This window comes from Rattus norvegicus, chromosome 10 (genome assembly GCF_021556685.1).
Source record: "Rattus norvegicus strain SHRSP/BbbUtx chromosome 10, alternate assembly SHRSP_T2T, whole genome shotgun sequence".
In the NCBI taxonomy this organism is placed as follows: domain Eukaryota; kingdom Metazoa; phylum Chordata; class Mammalia; order Rodentia; family Muridae; genus Rattus; species Rattus norvegicus.
Genome location: NC_141543.1, coordinates 37,314,407 through 37,330,367, shown reverse-complemented (window position 1 = coordinate 37,330,367; position 15,961 = coordinate 37,314,407). Strand labels below are relative to the sequence as shown.

General features: G+C 40.7%; 1 protein-coding gene across 3 annotated transcripts in view; it reads left to right on the top strand.

Annotated features, from left to right (window-relative positions):
* The window catches only part of Sgcd (sarcoglycan, delta), a 564,388-nt gene extending 548,671 nt beyond the window's left edge, over positions 1-15,717 (top strand). For 2 of the 3 annotated variants that reach the window (NM_001109029.1, NM_001134826.1), the window contains 2 exon segments: positions 7,315-7,438; positions 8,852-9,515. In NM_001109029.1, coding sequence (NP_001102499.1) covers positions 7,315-7,438; positions 8,852-9,025 — 298 coding nt within the window. In that variant the 3' untranslated portion in view covers positions 9,026-9,515. 3 annotated transcript variants of the gene reach the window in all.
* Positions 15,718-15,961: the final 244 nt, after the last annotated feature.

Genomic DNA, 15,961 nt, shown 5'->3' with positions numbered 1-15,961 from the left:
TAAAATAAAAGAAATCAGGCCAGTGTGGTGGCACAAGCCTTTAACCCAGTTGGAAGGTGGTGACAGATGGATTGCTGTGAGTTTGAGACTGGCCGGGTCTATACTGTAAGTTACAGGCTAGTCAGAGCTACATAGAGAGACCCTATCTCAAAAACAGTAATCAAATAGCACAACCAATGGTCTAAAAATAATAAACAAACAAACCCAAGCAGAACAACTGGATAGTTAATGAAACATAAAGAATATGGCGCCAACACCTGAAGTACACAGGATCATGGAAGGTTTATAAAAACTGACATTATCAGACCCAAAGAAGGCAGTTCAACTTTTATAGAATTGATTTCATGCAGAAAACTGGTTCTATTCTAGGATTTGTCAGTTCAAAGACAATGTTCAAAAGTTCAGAATCAATAAGGAAAACATATAGTAGGCATATCTAAAAATCCATTCTGGGGGCTCTCATATTTTTAGAAAGTAAGAAATAAGAATAGCTTTTCATAAAGCTTAGAGGCCCCAAGAGTGATCATACTGCAATTTTTAAAAGTCACAGATACATTATAAATATTCTTTAGGAAGGCTGTTAACATGCATATCAATGCATATACTTTAGAAAAGTAAAGATTTAAGAACTGGTACACGTTAGAACAACCAGTGAGTTATTCTAACTTATTTGAAACAAAAAGGCAGGGAGGAATTCAGGAACTGAAAATAAAGATTAAATAGTGAGAATCAACACTCTAACCCTTAATTAGTAAGTTAACATACTGTTAGTACTTTTCAAGAATAGGCCAATAAAATAATGAATAAGACTGGAAATCCTCAAAGGAGAGGAGTAAGGCTATGCAAATGTCACTTCTTTTAGAGCTCAAATGTTTTTCCATATATAATGCTGTCATAATAATCTGCATCAGTCCAAACCCAGCCTCAGTCCATGCACAAAACTCAATAATTGGCAAGTTACAGACTTAGTGAAAAAGGAAAGTATATATCTTTTGAGGATGATATAGAAGGTCCTGACCACACTGCAGTGACCACTGCCCCAATAAGTTACAAAAGGCACAAATCTGCTTGTCTACACTAAACCTGGAAATGTACGCTGATGTCCATAGACTGAGTGAACTGACAAACCACTAAAAAAGAAAAATATAAACAACTACAATCTTTCAACATGTGTATTTTATGTCACACACATAAAAGAATTGGGGAAAAATTAAAAATAGACCAAATATTTCACTGAAGAAAAGGCTCGTATGACCAGAGTCCTTAAGATTCCCCCACCATTTCATTTCTATGCCACACAAACAGATACGTTCTAGTCCTTGATCTGTGATCAGAAGGGGATGGGTATCCCTTCAAGGGTGCTATGCCATCTGTGGTTCACAAGGGCTTTTGCAGGAGATTTTCTCAGCACAAAGTCAACCATGAGATTAAACTGTACTGTGTCATCCTGAATAGCAAAAGTCATCTGGAAAGGCTATGAAGCAAGCAGTAGGGTACCTTCTTGGTTCTACTCCCAAGAGATGGTCACACCAACCTGATTGTTACGTCATCTTTTGCATTAGGAAATTTTCACAGCAGTTACCTTTCTTAGTGTCCCAGGCTGGGGTTGGACGGCTAGCATTCAGCTTTAAGTCTGCCTCAGTGCCATTCTGGTGACCTGGCAGGCCTTAACTAATAGACAAGGATAAAGTAAATTCTGATGCCTAAAATGACTGGATTACATTTAATAAGCTCTCCTTCTTTAAAAGGGGAACAAGAATACCCTTGGCAGGGAATAGAGAGGCAAAGATTAAAACAGACACAGAAGGAACACCCATTCAGAGCCTGCCCCACATGTGGCCCATACATATACAGCCATCCAATTAGACGAGATGGATGAAGCAAAGAAGTGCAGGCCGACAGGAGCCGGATGTAGATCTCTCCCGAGAGACACAGCCAGAATACAGCAAACACAGAGGCGTATGCCAGCAGCAAATCACTGAATTGAGAATAGGACCCCCGTTGAAGGAATCAGAGAAAGAGCTGGAAGAGCTTGAAGGGGCTCGAGACCCCATATGTACAACAATGTCAAGCAACCAGAGCTTCCAGGGACTAAGCCACTACCTAAAGACTATACATGGACTGACCCTGGACTCTGACCTCATAGGTAGCAATGCATATCCTAGTAAGAGCACCAGTGGAAGGGGAAGCCCTGGGTCCTGCTAAGACTGAACCCCCAGTGAACTAGACTGTTGGGGAGAGGGCAGCAATGGGGGGAGGGTTGGGAGGGGAACACCCATAAGGAAGGGGAGGGGGGAGGGGGATGTTTGCCCGGATACCGGGAAAGGGAATAACACTCGAAATGTAAATAAGAAATACTCAAGTTAATAATAAAAAAATAAGCTCTCTAAACCCTGCTCTCACTCTCTTTGTCAAGTTCCTTCTTCATTGCACCTCTACCTTTCACAGATTTATTCACTGAGAACGATAGGTACAATGTATGAGGATATTCAACATATATGGAATTTGGTGTCACAAATATAATCTACTTAACTGTGAGGAATACTGTATGATTCCTGACAAAATGTGACATATGAATCACTTAGCCATCTATGGGGCTAGCTTCTCACTCTCATTCATGGGCACGTACACATCAGTGGGATGTGGATAACATTTCTCTACTAGCACAAGAGGAAGTGATGTCCGTGAAGGACTACCAAGCTTAGACTTCTGTCGGACTCATGAACTTGTCCCAGGTTGCTGATCTCCTCTCACTTCTGAGACAGGCAGAGAGACTGGGACCATTTTCTCTTTTTATCTTCTTTGGCTATCCAGTGTGGCTTACTTAGGCAGATTGTCTGAAGTTTGCTTGCTTCTATGAATCCCATTCTTCTTGCGTTATGCCATTGCACTCTTTCAACACTGACTCCTGCCCGGCTCATCTGTGATGTTACTGTCTTACACCATTCCCAGGCTAGACAGTTTGGGCTATCTTTTTTCTTCATTCCTTTCTCTACCTGTGCCTCCCCTTATTTCACAAGTTAACTCAGCTTATTTACACACTTCCTCTCTTTTGTCAAGTAACCACTAACCTAGACCACTGTGCCTCCTGTAATCATTTGTCTCAGGTGTTTCCTTCACCGTACTGGACTTCACAGATGGATATAACTCCTTAGAATATTGAATCTTTCTCTTTGAAACCTTCCTGGGAAAGAAATGAATGCCTATGTTTACCCAGCCTGTGAGAATTTGATCTGATTTACTTTGTTGGTCTTTATTCTTCTTTAAAAATGTTTTTATTGCTGTTCTGGGAGGGAGTGAGGGATGTGCCGCTGTGCACAGAGGTCAGAAGAAAGCTTTATGGCATTGGTTTTCTCCACTTTTCTGTGAGTTTCCAGAATTGAACTCAAGTTACCAGGCTCATACCCCAAGAGCTGTTATCCTCTAAGCCATCTCACTGCTTCTGGTCTTTTTTCTTCCTATAACCATCAGCTTAGTTTTACTGAAGGTTTCTAAGGTGACTCTTTCTATAGAACATCATATGTGGGATCTCAGTCTTCATAAAATCCAGTCAATGCAGTGAGTGGTCTTATAGTCTGATTGTTATAAACAGGTAGCTACACTTAAGAGACTTGATCAGAGTTATATATCCAGTTAAAAGGCAAAACCCATATTTGACCCTAATTTAGTAGAAATCAAAGCCAATATGTTGCTTACTAGGCTACATCACTTTTGGAAAACCTGTTCCTTTTGTTCCCATCTATACTGCTACCCTGTAAATAAATGCCATTATTTCTTCACAGAATTAGCATTTATGTTTCCAGAAAGTGTCCATGTCTGCCTAAGTCAGTCAGACCGTATAGTTAAAAGAAGAAACAAGAGAAAATAGTCCCAAACTATCTTCCTGTCTCAGAAGTGAGAGATCAGAAGCTTATTGGTCAGATGAAAGTCTAAGTTTGGTAGCCCTGCGTGAACATCATCCTCTTGTGCTAGTAACAGAACTTCATCCACATTACCCTGCTATTATTCCCAGGCTATTAGAAAAGCCTCAAGTGATATCTACACAATGGAATACTACTCAGCCATCAAAAACAATGACTTTATGAAATTCATAGGCAAATGGAATGAACTAGAAAATATCATCCTAAGTGAGGTAACCCAATCACAGAAAAACACACTTGGTATGCACTCATTGATAAATAGATATTGGCCCAAAAGCTTGAATTACCCAAGATGTAATCCACAGACCACAGGAAGCTCAAGAAGAACGATGACCAAAATGCGGATGCTCCCACTCCTTCTTAAAAGGGGAAAAAATATCCATAGGAGGGGATATGCAAGCAGTTTAGAGCAGTGACTCAGGGAATGGCCATTCAGAGCCTGCCCTGCATGTGGCATATATATATATATATATATATATATATATATATATATATATATATATATATATATGCCAAAACTAGATAGGATTGATGAAGCTAAAAATGCATGCTGAAAGGGACCGGATATAGATCTCTCCTGAGAGACATATCCAGATCATGTCCAATACAGAGGTCAACACTAGCAGCAAACCACCGAACTGAGAACAGGACCCCCTTAGAGGGAATTAGAGGAAGGATTGAAAGAGTTGAAGGAGCTTACAATCCCGTAAGAGCAACGATGCCAACCAACCAGAGCCTCCAGAGACTAAACCACTACCGAAAGACTATACATGGACAGACCCAGGGCTCCAACTACATATGTAGCAAAGCAGTGGGAAGCCCTTGGCCATGCCAAAGTTGGACCCCCTGTGCAGGAGAATATGAGGGGGGCAGTAAGGGGGATGGATGGGGGGAATATGAGTATGGAGGAGGGGTAGGGGAGGGGGGCTTATGGACTGGAAACCGGGAAAGGGAATAACATTTGAAATGTAAGTAAAGAAATATATCTAATTAAAAAATACTTATAAACTGGAAAAGAAAAGCCTCAAGTGAAGTGAAGTAGGCGTAATAATAAGCAGAAACACACCTGACTTGAGCAGCCTTAGTGCAGGTCTTTTTAAGAGACTGTGTATTGGAAGGATTGTTACCACACACAAGGGAGCGAGACCAGTAAGGATTAGTAGAAATGGAGGCATTTTCTGTGGAAGTACGTTTGGTCTGTTGCTCCTCTTGTAGCTCTGATAGAAAATCCTCAAGGACAAAGCTGCTTTGCAGAAGCAGTTGAGAACAGACATGGTGGAGGAGCCCTCCAATGGGATTGCTCAGTGACGCTAACAACCAGGCAGGCAGCAGAGGGACAGAAGGGTGATGCTGATTTTCAACACATTCACGATATAGGGAAGTTGGGAGAGCTAAGTCGAGAGATTGACCGACCGGAAGGAGGAAGTCAGTGCTAAAGCCACTGCTGAGTCCTTAGTTGAGCTGCTTTCTCCATAAAAGGATCTTCATGAATCCCTGTCTGTTCACACTGTTCAAATCTAGAATAGTCATGGGAATAGCTGAGCTTTCACTCATTAAAGTGAGCTGGTAAAAACATACAAACAAAAAACTATTAAAGGCAAACTAGGTTTTGCCATTATAATTAGCATAGAGCAGGGCTGATTTTCCTTACAGTCAGTGAAATTGACTCCAGGTTTTTGTTTGTTTGCTTGCTTTGCATTTTCAAAAATACATAGAGACATGGAATAAGTACTGTACTGCAATCAAGATAGATATCAGACTTCCATGACCCCAAAACAGCCCCTCCTCCTGTCCTAATCCCCCCTAGACCCAGGCAACCCTTGGGGTCTGTACTAAATCTACATCACAAGGTTAGTCTCAAGAATCCATTTTTGCTAGTTATAATAAGAATGTCAATACCAGAACAGAGTCACAGTCCTTATGTGCTCCAATCTCAAAAAAAAAAAATTATAGAGTGTCACTAAGATACCATAATTTGGAGCCTTTGGATTTTTTTCAAATGAGGAATGCTCAGTAAAACCTACTTAACTCTAGAAATTTCCAAAATCTGAAACACGTTTGGCTTCCATGAATTTTGGGTAAGTAATATTCCATTCACATTCATACTATTTTAGACCAAGTCACATTTCTAATGTGCCAGGCCTGACTTGAATTTTATAAAGAAACTGAGGCTTTGAGAAAATTTAGAGAGTGAAAGAAGAAAGAATTGCCTGTGGTTATAATGTTATGGGTCTGAAATCATTCAGAAATTGACCAGTCATTCAGAAATTCACAGGGATAGAAACTAACCATGAATAAATTTTAATAAATAAGAGGTTTTATTAAATACTGGCTAGGTTACTGGCCAGGTGCATTCCTAAGATTCATTTATGTTCAGACTATGCTACTAAATAACATTAGTCAGGGGATTAAAAAGAGAAAACTTACAAGGCTTTGTACATCCTGCCCTCATACAATCGGAGGCAAGTACGCAGTATGACTTAACTTGCTGTCTACATGTGATCAAGCACACATCCTGTGCAGTTGGTGCCACCAAGCTTAGCTTGTTATCTTACATGAACAACAGCTCCCAGCATTCTAGGAAGTTATCTGTCCTTGATCAAGTAGGGCTCACAGGTTGGAGGCAGTTTTGTTTTATAGATCTCTTAAGCACAGTGATTTCAAATTAAACCATAATGTTTGCCCGTGCAATAAAGGGGATGCCTCGTGGCTTGATTATATGACTTTCTGACTCTTAGACCTATTTTTTTCTTTTAAGCAATATTATCTTTACCTTTAGCTCTGCATGTATATGGTAGCAGGTAGGGAGGTACGTGCATATAGATGCAGATGATGGAGGATAATTAAGAGTATCAGAACCCCAGAACTGGAGTTCTGAAACCTGTTCCTTAGACTTGCAAAGGCAACAAGCATTCTTAACCACTAAGCCATCTCTCCAGACTCCTATGTCTGTTTTCTTAACTTTGGTCTGATTGGGTACCTTCAGAAGATCCCGATAGTAAGACACAGTGGAGACTTTGTAGAAAGCTGGGTGCTAGAATCCTCTTACTTTTAAAAAAATAACAGTAATCACAAGGGAGGGGAGATACGGGTAATGCTTTGGTAAGTTTTACTAATAAGGAAATTAAAATGATCAGTTCAGTATACGGTAACATGAGGCCATGATCCTAGAATGCCTTTTCTTACAACCTTTGTAAAATGTGGAAAAGATAAAGCCTAGAAACCTTACACTCTGTTACAAACTTGTATGTCTGTTAAAGCTGATCTAGAAAAATTAGATGAAGTGCTAATTTTTTCATCTAATTTCTTCATAGCTGCTTCAATGCCCTGAGTTTCAGCTTCTTAAAATTCCTAAGCAGGGAAAAGAATCTTTAATTGGTGCCTTGTGTTTCAGGTTGGAGTCCCCAACCCGCTCTCTAGTGATGGAAGCCCCAAAAGGAGTAGAAATAAATGCAGAAGCTGGCAATATGGAGGCCACCTGCAGAAGTGAGCTGAGACTGGAGTCCAAGGACGGAGAGGTAAGGACTAGGAACGACAGAAATTGGGAGCCTACCTTTCCCCTAGTAGCACTGGTTAGCACAGAGATTAATATCAACCCAAGAGTCTCATAAGAGGGTTGAACATCATGACTATGAATTAAACCCATAATACATAAATGCTATGATTAGTTATTTGTGAAGTGCTAGGATAATACTGTGTATGTATCACAAGTAAAACATTACATAACTGTGATAATGAACACTATTTCCAAATTCTCTCTTTCCCATAACCTTAAAATAAGATTTAGTTCCTCCACATAATGAAGTTGTATATCCCACCCATGTGGCTGAAATAAACTTAGTACACGTGAAATTATTTCATGTTGTGTCCTTGGGTTCTCTTTGAGAATGAAGAGTCAGGTCTAAGAAGTATCCTGAGTCAGAATGAGTCAGAAACTAACAGGGTATAAGTAGATGGCCAAAGAGTAACTTGTTGCTGGCACTCCTCACCCCAACACAACTGGGTCATTGAACACAAATGCCACTTGTCATTTCATAGAAAAGTTAATCTAAGTTCTCCTAGGGGCAGAAGTCTGACTTGGCTGCAGATTATGACCCTTTTCAAGTGTTCATAGGTTAACTGTTTTATTTAAGGATGAAAATAAAGGGACAACCTGACTTTTAAAGATAAAACGCTATTCCGCCTGGCCTGCCTACTTACCAGGCATTCGGCTCACCCTGTGTCATTATAGCCACTAGGTGGATATTAAAAAATGTCTGGTAGATACTCACTTTTATTTGTTTTTAAAGAATTTGTCTGATGGAGCCTTCCATCATAACAACCGCCTCTCAAATAGCCACAAGCTGCAAGCCATGCTCATAAAAACAGGAGCTACCTCCTCAAGGTAGCTCGCAGCCACTCAGACCTGACCTCTGGAGGAGACAGTTATTTATCAAAAACCTAATGGTATCTTTCACCACAGCTTATCATATATGCAGGGTATTTCTGAAAGTATATTTATGTTGGATATCAGTGCCACCATTAAAAAAAGAAAGCAAGAGGAAGGCTCACTAACCTTTGAAATCGTGGATAATGCCGTATACTCTACTGTCTTCTGGAAGCTTCATACTAGCCATGGACATGCGGTGCCCTGAAGGAATGAAAGCTAATGTGTCATTCCCACATTTATTTGACTCTATGCCACTCTTCTTAGTCTGCATACCACACTTTTGAAAGATGCTGCTATCTCATATTGCTAGAATATAGGCTTGTGCTACAGGTTAGAATATAGGTTAGAGGCTGTCTTATCTCCACTGTCAACACTGCTCAGCACACAGTAGATACTAGTGAGGTTTATATTTAATGGAATAGTCAGCTTTCTGATCTTGGATAGTCAGGAACTTAGAAAACAGCTTCTGACTGACTCTTTCTTTCCTATTCACTCTCTCTAGATTAAGTTAGATGCTGCGAAAATCAAACTACCTAGACTGCCTCGTGGATCCTACACACCCACAGGAACGAGGCAGAAGGTCTTCGAGGTCTGCGTCTGCGCCAATGGGAGGTTATTCCTGTCCCAGGCAGGAACTGGTTCTACTTGTCAGATAAACACAAGTGTCTGCCTTTGAAAGACTTCCATAATGGACAATTGTCGGCAGCATAAAGGCCCTTTTTGGCTTGAGACACTGGCTGCCAGCTATTTTTACTAGAACACAGAAAGCCTATCAAAGCCCTTGTGTGTGTGTGTGTGTGTGTGTGTGTGTGTGTGTGTGTGTATGAGTGGGTTGTTTGTGAGCGAATATAAATATATATAAATATATAAATAAATATATATATATCCTCTGTATAAAATGAGGTTTCAGTACAAAAGGAACCATGGGTGACCCTGTGACATCATCCACTGTCATTTTTCTGCCCCATTCCCATCATCGACATGACAGAAAAGAAGTACTCATTCAGGCCCAGCATTCCCTAGGCAATTTCAAATCACAGAGTGGATTGAGCACCCACAAAATATCCATCAATGTGTTCAGGAAATCACCTAGCTTCTCTTGTAGAGCCATTAGAGGCAATGATGGCGGGAATCTTCAGCTCACTCTCAAGTGCTGATATACAGGCCGAAAAGAAAACCAGACCCATCTGTAATCTCAACACCAAGGAAGTTGTGGTGATAGAGGCCAGCCTGGGCTACATAGTAAGACTATGTTAAAGACATAGATATTTGGTTTCCCTTTTATACTTTCAGCCAAGCTGATCACGTTCTTCTCCTCAAGATAAGGATGAGGTAAAAACCATAGAAACTAGCCATAAAATCTCAAAGTGGCCACCCTACCTTTGCAGACCAACAATACTAGGAATTGTGTGACTAAATGAATGGGGGTGGGTAGTAATGAATTCTGAATGAACTTAAGCCACTGACCTAACTTCTATTATTCAACTTACATATTTGCCCACAGCCAATGAGAAAGAGCTTTGAAACTGGCATAAAAGAGGAAACCAGCTCTTCCTCTCTAGGCTAGAAACCAATCAATGGCTTTACAAGCAAAGAAGATGAAGGAGACACCTCTTTTAAAGGAGAACTGTCACTCAAGCTTTTAAGTTCTCCTTCCTGACTTTATCCAACAGATGGACTCAAAACCATTAAATCAGTCAGAATCTCAAAGAGTGAGCCCCAGATCCCAAGAGAAGTAATTCTAAGATGAAAATCTAAGAGAACCATAGGGAAGCTAGCTAATTCTCCCAAGTTTCTTGAGATGAGTGGGCCATTTGGAGACATGTCCTATTTCCAAGGGCTTGCACAATCTCTCTTGCTTTGCTCTTGTATCTTTTGTCAGTACTGGGCTATTCATCTTCCTGAACTCACTGTTGCGTTTTCTCTAGGAGTCACAAACCTAAGACTCTACATGCTGCCAAAATTGCTAATGGCAAGTTAATAAAAAAAAAAAAAAAAACAGGGTCATGTGTCTGCCTCAGAATCACTGTGTCCCCTGGGCTCAGCAGCAGTCACTCCCCATATATGAAAATAGCTCTCTAATTCCCGCCATCAGCTACCTCTTAGCACCCCACCTTTATTACCATGCCCCAGGGTCACCCTGGCCAGCTCTTGTGCTGGGACAGGGGATTATACCATCTCTGTTCAAAGAGGGGAAACTGTGCCTATGCCTTAAGCCAATGCACTCAGCAAGGAGAAGCACATTCTATTTATCTTGGTACCTGTAGTTTATTTTGGGTGGTTGGAGGGAAATGGTTTAGTCGCGACTGGACATCAGAAACTGGTAGACAAACCAGTTTCCACATTTGGGATTTGAAGAGCCCAGAATGGAGGTATAACTGGCTTAGAACATCCTGGAAGCCAGTAGACAAGCAGCAACCCTACAATTTGGAATGAAGTTGTATTTGTAGGCCTGAATGGCATTTGTTTGTTTTTTTGTTTTTGTTTTTGTTTTTGTTTGCCACGAGGTTCTAAATTTTTCTTACTTCACAAGATGAATGGTTTGTTACAGGAGGCAAAAAAAGAAGTTTGCTATTTCTGATATGACAGACAAGTATTAGTCTGAGGTTTATACACAGGGGATGGACTCCTCAGTTGCTTATTGTCACAAAGAAGGGACTTTCCTATCCTGACTCATAACTTGGACTTCTGGCTTTTAGGCCAGGCCTAGTTCCCCTCACCCTCTCTGCATCTTATGCAGAGGCACTGGGTGGGTCAATCTTAGGGCAAGATCCTTAAAATTGCTCCATTTACAGTATAGAACTCTAAAAGGGGGATCCTGTGAGAGGCCTCAAGTTACTGGACGCTGGTGATACCCAGTATCTTGTAGGCCTTTTCTGCCAAGATCTACATGTTTCTCATACACGGGTATCATTTCAAGTCACAAAAAGCCCTTCTTAGCTATTAGAAATACCTACCCTACATCATTCAAATAAACAATAACTCTGAAGTCCCTTGGGTTCATAGAAAAGACAGGGTTGTTTTGAGGCAGGTGGAGGGAGTAATTTAAATGGACAAACTGCCTTTGCGTCTCACACCTATAATCTATAGATAGACCGAAAAAACAAAGTTCCCTGAACCTCTTCTGATGTTATTTACCAATTGTGACATAAAAGTCATACTCCTCATGAATTTTATGACAATTAAAAACCGCTGTGTTCACACATGTAAAATTGAACCCTAGAGCAAGCAAGTAAGTCAGGCATGATCTTGATTCACATGCAAATACACAATCAAAATGATATCAATTGGGGATACAAATCAAGAATCTCTGGAGGAATACATGATACAACATTGTGATTGATTCTGTTTTTCAATTATGTGAAAGAACCACAGGCCATCAGGTAATAACCAGGATCTCTAGCATGAGTAAGATAATGTGTTTCAGTTTAGACTAGAAACTGGTAAAATGCATCCTTAGTCAATGAACTTCTTGCACCCACCTACCCAATGCTCATTAACAAGGACATTTGTCCATCGTCACAAAAGAAACTTTCACCAGAATCCTTGGGGTGGGGTTGGGGGAGGAGGGAACCAGCATTCATATTAATGTCTGCTGACCCCTACTTTTAAAAAAAAATGAGTCTTTCTAGTCTTTATATATAGTATCTTCTAGATAATCACACCTCTGGGTATATTAAGCAGCTGGTAGAATAGCAGGATTCAAATGAACCTTCAGCCTCCTAGAACTTCCGGTATGGTACTGTACTTCGGAAAACATTTTACAAACCAAAATGTGATCTCTGGATATATTTATCACTTACTTCTGTTTGGTATGGCAATTCTGTAAATCATAGGAGTTCCATTTGGAGGGACTACTTCAAGACACCAGACGTTTGAAACGTGGCATCTGTCTAGATAGAAACTTGATATGTGGCTCCATGATGGTTAAATGACTAAGGGACAGCACTTACAGACTTGAATTCGTGGTCAGCTTCCTTTGGGTTATTCTCTCTATAGATAAGGATTATTGCACATCTACAAACCATAGACCAAAGATTGGTTAAGGGGTGATGCTATTGAAAGGGTCAATAAACTATGAACTGGAGACCAAGCCTGATTCCATGACCAGCGACATTTATTTGTCGCCTTTGAGCCATGCTACTATAGACCCCCACAATCGACTGCATGGCCAGGAAACCATTAAGATTATATAGTTCTTCATAAAACGCATTTGCTGACCCCTGAGCTACAGCTTACTTGTGGACTGTGTTACACATAGTGGAACAGAAGTTGGGTTTCTCAGGAACAGGAGGTAGCTTGTGTTTCCCTGGGGCCTTGGGAATATGAAAGTTGGCTGAGTATTTGAAGAAGAAGGACGTGACTAAGAGAGAAGGCATATCGGAGGATTTGGGGTAACTGAGGGAGTGGAATGAGAAGAAGCTTGTGAACAAGCAAGATGTGCTCCTATCTGTGTCACTCTTTCCAGAGGAGCTTTGATAGGTATTTCTCAGGTGAGCAATGTTTGACCAGAAGTATGTGGAGGAGAATGATCTTGACTCAGTCTCTTCCCTAAAAATTCTTGAGTCTATCTGCACTGAGGAAGACTGCATCATCCCATGTGCCAGAGAGCCTTCTATACCTAGGTCCTCCAGAGAATAGTTTTAACCCTTATATGACCTCTGTCACCTATACCTCCAGTGTAGCCAGTGTTCCTATACCCTCACATTAGCCCGCTGAAAAACAGGAAGGATGAAAAACAACAACTTTATATATATGTAGGCATAAGTAACCATTGAGATCCTTCCCTTGGAGTCATTTCTAGGAGTGGCCAGAAGAATGGCAGTTTACTTTTGCTCTTAGGAATTTGGGTCTTTTCTTTGCTCCTTGGAGTGGAAAGAATACAAAAGGGGGGAGGGGCTGTTTCATATGTACACACCTCTCTGCTTCTGTGCAGTAGGGCAGATTTCTACTGTAGGTCTGTCCCTTTTGCTGATAGTAGCTTTGTACTTAGTATGCTAACTCAGCATCATGATAAATGAAGCTTGGAGGATGTGAGTATTCACCTTGGAGAGGCAGGATATGTTTCAATGAGAATGCCCGCCATTTTTGGTCCTTAATCTACATCATGACAGGAAAGCCCTCTGCCATCCATATTAATACATCGGAAGGATCTGGTTGGCAGAGCAATGAGGGTATCCTGGATTATAAACAAAAGGTAGCATAATGCTTGGGCCAAAATGTTGAACTTATCCATTTTAAGCACCCAATCCTTTTTTAAGGATCAATAAAAGGAAAAAAAACTTATTTATGTAAGTTGTAAACAAGACTAGATCTCTCTCCCCACACCACACACCTTAGGGAGTCTTAGGTAAAAGGACAAGATGATAATCAGCTCCCTGAATGATATATTGGCAGGTCGCCCTGTAGCAGGCAGGTGAGGGGACAGATCTAATGAAAGACAACCTTAGAAAACTGGTCTTTCTTCTCAAAGATAAAATGTCTCTCTTGTAGTCTTTCATCATTTTTCCCTTGGAGGAAGGCTTCCCTGGTTCCAACATATTTCCATTAAAACAGTCGAAACTTCCTGCATTAGGATGTCAGATGCATCTCTTCCTCTATGGTAATCGGAATTTTAAATTATACAGTTGCCTCTGAATTTCTCCTTCACAAAGCCAAACCCCTGATAAGTGATAAAGCAGCCAGCCACCAGCCAGCCACCAGCCTGCTGCTTCTGCCCGCACAATGCACCGTAGGCATTAGCACTTTCTAAAGCAATGTGATTCGTATGAGTCTTAAAAGCTTTCTTCATAATGGACTCCTTGAAATTTGTCAAGGCAGGTCTGAATGGCAAAGGAAAAATAATTACTTGTGGGAGGTCCTCTTTCCGAAGAGCACCCAGTGGAGAAGAAAATCCCTTGGTGGCATCCAGGCTCGGGAAGGTTATTTGGTGCCTGTCCCCCTCCCCACAACCCCCAGGTCTTGCTTTTGTGGAAGTGGACAGAGTAAGAAATCATCAGTATCTTCTTTTGAGGGAGATAGAATGTCATCAGCCTTTGATGCAGTAGGGAGGGTTAAGTCACGGCACAGGATTAATGATGCCATCAGACCCACACATGAAGAGTGGCAAGAGTAGAGCAGCCGCACCGCCAACTGCTGCTCAATCATCCCAGCAACAGGCAGCATCAGGACATGCTTTGAGGATACCACTGGAATAGACCAAAGGAACAATCGCTGTAGGCAAGAAGCAGCTTTAAAGTCCCAGCCCACCTGTCCTCCTAGGAAGCCAGAGTCCTCAGCCAAAAGCCTCGCTCCGCGGGTTGCCATCCTCAGTGCAAAGTGTGTGGCTTTTGCTTCCTCACTAAATATAACAGGTTTAAAGCTGCCCTTGCTGAGAAATCAGGAAAGGAAACATATGTTTAAGAATTTAAAAAGAAAAAAAAAGCCTACCCAGCATACCCAGTGTCTTCAAAGTCCATTTTTACTTTTTTTGTCACTGGAAGCAGAAGATAGCTTAGATTTCATAAAGAGACTCAAAACTAGACCGTTCATTTAGCTGAGCGATAAAACTGGATTGTCTGAGAACTGAGAAATGACCTTGTTCAATGGGGAAGACATTGGTGTTCAGCGTTCCTGTTAATATGACTTGTGAGAGTCTAAGAAATTCAGGGGCATGGACTCTTTGTTTGCAGAACAGGAGAAAAGCTATAAAATGTCACCACAAAAGGAGTCATGTCTTCAAAATTCATGCATAAAAGAAAGAGGCTTCCTTGGGTCCACAGCCTACCCTAAAATCTGGAAAGAGCTAGACTCTACTTTCCAAACATCATCAGGATTGTGTATTAATAGTCATTAAAGTGTGTATTAGGTGCTTGCTGAATGCTTTATACACATCTGATGATTGGAGTTAAGCTCCGTACAAGGTTCTAAATCACAGATATGGAAACATTAGGACTTCAAGAAGCTAAGAAACATTTTCTAATTCAACTACCTATGAAATGATCAAGCCAGAGAGTGAGCCTCATTCTTGAGGAGTTACCAACCTTTCAAGTTAGTTTCAAGTTGGTGAGCAGTGGTTTAGACTAGACCATCCTGAGCGAATAAGACTACAGAATTTTCGCATCTCCATTTTCTGTAATTTCTTATCAAGGTTGCATACTATAGGAAAATGTGGATATGTGGAGTGGAAATATAGAATAACTGAATAACAGAATCTAAAACAACAACAAAATTATATTGTTCTGGTTATGATTCTTGTTAAGTTACACTCCCTTATGATTGGAGGATATATCAGTTGCGAGTCTCATATGTAGGAAAAAATTTGAATATTCAGTAGTGTATCTGTATGGATGAACAATCCTGTACTCCATACATATAGTTCCTTCTACACCTCCCTCCAAAAAAATCAAATGTCTTATTTTATGTGAGGTTTTTGACACTATTAGACTCTTGCTTTGCTTCTGGTAAAATAAAATCATCAAATAAATTGGGACTCAATCTCTATCACTGAGAACTAACTAGGACTCAATTCATTTTAAGCATTCAGTACCATATGGAGCAAAACAAGCCACTCTGATGCTGTAATGGTTTAATCCTCAACCCTGCTCAATTATCACTAAAAGGCCACATCACT